General features: G+C 49.0%; 1 protein-coding gene across 1 annotated transcript in view; it reads left to right on the top strand.

Moving 5' to 3' along the window:
* Positions 1-524: 524 nt before the first annotated feature.
* The window catches only part of FKBP1B (FKBP prolyl isomerase 1B), a 45,833-nt gene continuing 40,357 nt past the window's right edge, over positions 525-6,000 (top strand). The window contains exons 1-2 of the mRNA XM_048938117.1: positions 525-825; positions 2,808-2,855. Of these exons, the coding sequence (XP_048794074.1) occupies positions 789-825; positions 2,808-2,855 (85 nt within the window). The 5' untranslated portion in view covers positions 525-788. The remainder of the gene's footprint in view (positions 826-2,807; positions 2,856-6,000) is intronic.

Raw genomic sequence — 6,000 nt, 5'->3', positions numbered from 1 at the left:
ACTGCTCTCTGAAACTCCTGAAAGGAGGTTATGGTGAGGTGGGGGTGGCCCCTGTTCCTGGGTAACAGCGATAGGATGAGAGGTGATGGCCTCAAGTTGCGCCAGAGGAGGTTCAGTTTAGATATAAGGAAACATTTATTCTCAAATTGGTGAAATATTGGAGTGGGCTGCTCAGGGAGGTCGTGGTTCACCATCCCTGGAGGTGTTCAAGAACAACAGAGATGTGGCAGCGCAGGCAGCCCCAGGCCCAAGATGATGGTTGGACTAGATGACCTTGGTGGTCCGTCCAACCTTGATGATTCTATGATTCTCCAATCCGCCAGAAGCAGCTGCAGCCTCTTGCACAGGCAAATGTACTTGCGATCTCACATCATGGGAGCACCTACGGAATACACACACACATTTTCTTCTTTAAAGCTGAGGGCGGTGCCTGAGAGCGGGGGTGCCGCTGCCCTCCCCGCGCTGAACAGCACAGCAGAGCACAGCATAGCATAGCATAGCATAGCATAGCATAGCATAGCATAGCATAGCACAGCGCAGCGCAGCATTGCACCGCACCGCACCGCACTGCACAGCAGCCCCGCGCCCCCGGGGATCTGCGGGTGGGGGCGGGCGGCCCCCCTCCCCTCCCCTGCCTCCCCGCCCCTGCCCTGCATTGGCTGCGGGCGGCTGACGGGCAGCAGGGGAGGCCCCAGTCAGCCGGCCGCGGAGGGGCATGCCTGCACTGGGGGTCCGGCCGCGCCGAACCGAGCCGTGCCCAGGGCTGCCGAGCGGAGCTCAGCGCCGAGATGGGGGTGGAGATCGAGACCATCTCTCCGGGAGACGGTACGTGCCGCAACGGGGAACGGGTGGAGGGCAGACGTGCGGGGCGGGGGGCGGCGGTGCCCGGCTGTGGGGGGCTCCCGTCGGGCGGAGCTCCGGCACCGGGAGGCGGCCGTGCCCGGAGCGCCGGGTTGCGGGGGGGTGGGGGGGCGGCGAGGGGATTTTCTTCTGGCATCCGCCGACAGCTGCACGACGCCGAGCGGTGGCGGTAATTGGGGCTCGTGAGGCCGGCACCGCCCCGCCTCAAACTTTGCCCGGCGCTCTGCCGGCTCTCCCGGGGGCGGGCGGCCATTTGGGTCAGCATCCATCCCTCCTCCGGAGCCGGTACCTGGCTGGGAGCGGCATCGCCCTTGCAGAGCCGCGCTCAGGCTGCTCTGTCGTTTCCTAGCTCTGCTTTTTGTTATTTCTACGAGACCTCAGCCCCTAAGGTGCCACCATTCCCATCCGTCTCAAGCCCACATTCACCCTCGGCTCGACGCAATTCGCTGAACTCCGTCCCGGTGTAACTTTCTCGGCCCGTTCTCTTTGCTTCCTCCATGTGTGCCTTTCAGCTGCCCTCTCATTCCGTGCTCTTATCTCTGGATGGGCGCACAGGTGTGGGATCTGAATGCCGTGTGGGCACCGTAGGGCTCCGAGTGCAGCACTACGTGTGAGCTCTTACATCTTTGGAAGCCGGCTGCTATCCCAAATAAGGAGATATTGATCATTTCTCTCGGTTGTCTGTTGCACTACAGCTGGAGGGGCTGCAGATGCATGCAGGCTGCTGTTCAGGGTGTTCGATGATGCTCAGGAGCACCGTCTTCTCCACTGCGTGATACGGCTCTCTGTGTTGGCCTGTTCCCCTGCTGCTTGCTTAGTGGTTTGGGCACATGAGTCCTGAATGCACAGCTTGTGTTGTTAGCTGATGTACACAATATTTTGCATAACTTGCTCTCATGTTAAGACAGACTAAGGAGGCCAAAGGACCAAGTAAGATGCGAACAAGCCTTAGTTTCTATCTGAATCCCTATTTTCTAGCTTTATAACAGTGCTGTTCATTAATCATTTGTCTCATTTATACTTCCTAAGTTCTTGAGTCCCCTTGCTGGCCCTCCCCTGGCCAGCACTGCTTTTGAGATTAAGGTTAGCTGAGCCAGTGTGCAGCCAGTACCTTTGTGAGCCCAGCAGTTCTTCCCCCAGCCTGCAGTACTTGGAGCAGGTAACATGAAAACAGTAATTCCATTTTTCATTAAGGAAATTAGGTAAACCTTCTTTTCCTTTTGGGATGAATGTTTTAGGGGGAGCTGCCAGGCTCACGTAAGGATTCAGCATCTCCCTGCTCTACCATAGCTCAGTACTACAACATTAACATAAGTGACTGAAGGAGCTGGGGCTGTTCAGTCTGGGGAAGAGGAGGCTGAGGGGAGACCTGATTGCTCTCTTCCAGTATCTGAAAGGTGCTTACAGCAGAGCGGGGCTGGTCTCTTCTCACTGGTGAGTGGATAAGGGGAAATGGCCTCAAGTTGTGCCAGGGTAATTTTAGGTTGGATATCAGGAAACACTTCTTTACAGAAAGGGTTGTTAAGCACTGCAATAGGCTGCCCAGGGAATACAGATGGATTTATTTTTTTTTTAATTAATTAATTTATTTTTTTAACAATGTCAAAATAAGGCTTTATTTGAAAAAATAATGACAAAGACATTCTGAGAATTTTCAAGTTGCAATCCACGAAGTTTTGACAGTCTTTTTGCATGTTGGGAATGTAAATGCATACTATGCACACACAGATACAGGGAAAGTTAACTTAGTGTGAGTAAAACAAGATTTGGTCTAACAGCTTAGCCAAGCTGGAACGTTCTGCCCATACCCTACCAGTTCCTGCCCCTTGTATCAGTGGTTTGATAAGACACAAATCTCACTCTGGCATTTTCTTCTTGAAATACACACCTGTGTAGTTACAGGGATCAAAGACAAAATATACAATAACCTGTTATCACTTTAACAGGACGGACGTTCCCAAAGAAGGGGCAGACATGTGTGGTGCACTACACAGGTAAGGCATGTTCTGGTTTTTGTGTCCATGCCAGCTGAGTTGTGCCCAGAAGCGTTGGATCAGTTCAGTCGTGGCTGTTGGATTCTTTGCTTTGTGCTGCCGTTCATAATCAATTTAATTGTGTTGTGATGGATTTCCTGAAGGTTTGACTTGTAGTTCAGGCTGCAATATCTAGATGTGTGTGTGCTAGTGAATTTGTCAGGAGTGGTGTTTAGTGGGGACAAGTTGACAGATGAATCTGCAGACCCGATTCTTTAAGTCATTCCACCAGCAAATGAAATCGAGCATGAAGCAGTGCAAATGCCAGCTTCGTATTTTTTCCAGTCTCTGATCTTGATACAGACAATTAACGACTGTTTATATCTTAAAAGAATCTGTGTATTGGCAGTGGAACTCATTGCAGCCTGAAGAGATCAATTCAAGGGCTGGTTAACACCTGCTTTATGGGCACGTGTGAATCTTAAGCGGTGAGTTAGCTGATGGAGCTGCTTATGCTGCACCTTTGCACAGAGGAAAAATGTCCTTTCAATCAGTTTGCAGTGTTGTCTTTTGTTTTTAGTTACGTAAATCGTCCAAAAAAGACTTCTGCAGCCTGAGCCCTGAGTTGTGGTGTTCACATCCAGAGCTGCCATTTCATGAGGTCTTTTCCTTGGAATGCAAAACATCACTATTTTCACTGGATACAATTAATGAAGTTATGTATATTTATATATATAAATATACACGTTTATATTTCCGAGATGCTTTTTAACATAGTTTCAATAATCTCTCTCCTCAGAGTGAGCACAGTTAGCACATCAGCTTAGGATATGTGGAGTCAGGGTTTGCTCTTGTATGCACTTATATATTCAGAGTAATTTTATGTAGGGTTTCTAATGTGAATTAGAATAGTGGGGAAGTTGAACACATGGATCTCCCATGCCAGTCTCAGCTCTTGCAGACATTTCCCTGCACTTTGGATCTGAGAATAGGTGTTTTGAAACTATTTTTGTGAAGGTGCTGAAAGATACGTTTCTGTTCCAGCCCCAAATTCAGAAGTTTTCCTGAAACAAAATTGTCACCTCCCACCTCCAGTTGGATTTATACATGTGAATGTCAGAGGTGAAAGAGGCAAAGAATGCAGAGGTGGCAGTGTGTAGAGGTGGTGGCAATGGTCTCTGACAGCCACAGAGTGCAGTTCTGCTGGGTAACTTCAGAGGGAGTGCAAGCAATGAATGTGGGAAGAGAACAAGGTGCTGCATGCTGCTCATGGCGTTAGACAGATGTTTTAGTTGAGGCTTTCAGAAGCTGGCTTTTGATACAGAAGACTTTATGAAAACTCATTAAATCAATCCCCAGCCTAAACTGTGCTTCCTCCATGTTTGTTGCTCTTGGTTCTGTGCTCTCTAACTCCCAGATTAGAACAACGTCAGATGAAACTCACAGTCTCACTTTCAATGCTGTAATGCTGTTTAAGCTGTCTTTGGTAGCAGTATCTTTAAAGGGAACCCATAAATCATGTATAAGGTGCTTCCTTCCAATAGACTGCAAAATATTAGGCCTCTTCTTGGATGTAACTAGAGATAGGATGAGAGACGATGGCCTCAAGTTGTGCCAGGGGAGGTTCATGTTGGATGTTAGGACAAATCTATTCTCATGAAGAGTGGTGATGCAGTGGCACAGCTGCCCAGGAGGTGGTGGGGTCACCAAACCTGGAGGTGGTCCAGAAACGTGGGGATGTGGCATTGAGGGACGTGGGCAGTGGGCACGGTGGGGTAGGCTGGGATGGGCTGGGTTGGGGTTGGACTTGGTGATCTTAGAGGTCTTTTCCAACCTTCATGATTCTCTGATTCCATGTGGGAAAATATGAAATATAAATGTCAAGTTTTAATTAAAATGACTTTATCTGAATGCGACGTGACTTTGTACATTTGTCCAGGTATGTCTGGGATTCATCTTGAAATGATCTGTCTTATTTGTGTGATCTCATTAGGCCCCCTGGTACTTCATGTTTATCCTCAGCACACTCGTAGCAGTTCTGTTTTTTTACCAGGCAGGTAGTAAAGTTCCAGAGCAAAGTTCTGGAGAGATATCCAGAAATACAGCAGCAAAGGGGCACAGGAGCCATGGGCAAGAGGGTGACAGACTGGTTCAGGCACTTGTGAGAGAGCTGGAGGAGTTGCATTGCATTCCATAGGATTCGTTTTGTACTTCTTTTAGCCCTTGATTTTCCCACACAGTGGTGCATCATTTTGACAAGTTGGTTGGTCACATATCTTCTTGCTTTGCCCCTCACTGTTCCCATACCAGTGCATATATTACAGTGATGCAGCTCCTTGGCTTGCAGTTGGTTCCTTGCTTCCCTGAAAGGTTATTTTATTTTGAGCAGACTTAAGAAAGAACATTGTCTGTTTGCTAGTTATTCATGCTTTGAGAATTCCCAGCAAGGAGGAGGAGACCAAGAGGGGGCTTAAGTTATGAATTTCCAATGAGAAATGCTCCCTTCCTGGAAGCATTCCAGGCCAGGCTGGATGGGGCTGTGAGCGAATTGGTCTAGATGGAGGTGACCCTGCCTACAGCAGGGGCTTGGAAGGAGATGGTCTTAAAGGTCCCTTCCAACCCAAACCATTCTCTGATTCTATGAGAGTCGAATAAGAAAGTGGGCTGTGGGCTCTATTTTGCCTTACTTCCTCATCTTGCCTTCCCTCGAGTCCCATAGATGCCTGTTTCCCATGGGATGAGGAGTGTTGGCAGAGAGAGCGTGGGCAGGAGCAGACTACTGCTTCAAGAGTGAAAGGCCTGTGGGTTGATTCCAAAACACATCTGGGATAAAGGGTTTTAGGAGCAAGCTGTCTGTGTGAGTTTTCCTGACAATCCATCTGCAGCAGGTGAGAGGCTGAGCATCCCAGTGCTTTGCAGCAAATGTCCAGAGAGGACCACAGTCTGCTATCCTCCATATTTGGCAGAGCTTCAGAGTCCTGGCTGGTCACCTTCTGTATTGTTTGATTCGTGCACCTTCAAGGTAGAGATTCACCAAGGGAGTTTCTAGTCTGACAGCCTGAGAAGGAGGAAGTGAGAACTGGAATCTCCTCCAGATGAGGGAGAACTATGAGTTTTTACACTTCTGCCAGTGCTTCAGCTATCAGGCTGTTACATGCAGCAGCTT

This window comes from Lagopus muta, chromosome 2 (assembly GCF_023343835.1).
Source record: "Lagopus muta isolate bLagMut1 chromosome 2, bLagMut1 primary, whole genome shotgun sequence".
NCBI classification, from domain to species: domain Eukaryota; kingdom Metazoa; phylum Chordata; class Aves; order Galliformes; family Phasianidae; genus Lagopus; species Lagopus muta.
This window is presented reverse-complemented; position numbering and strand designations above follow the sequence as displayed.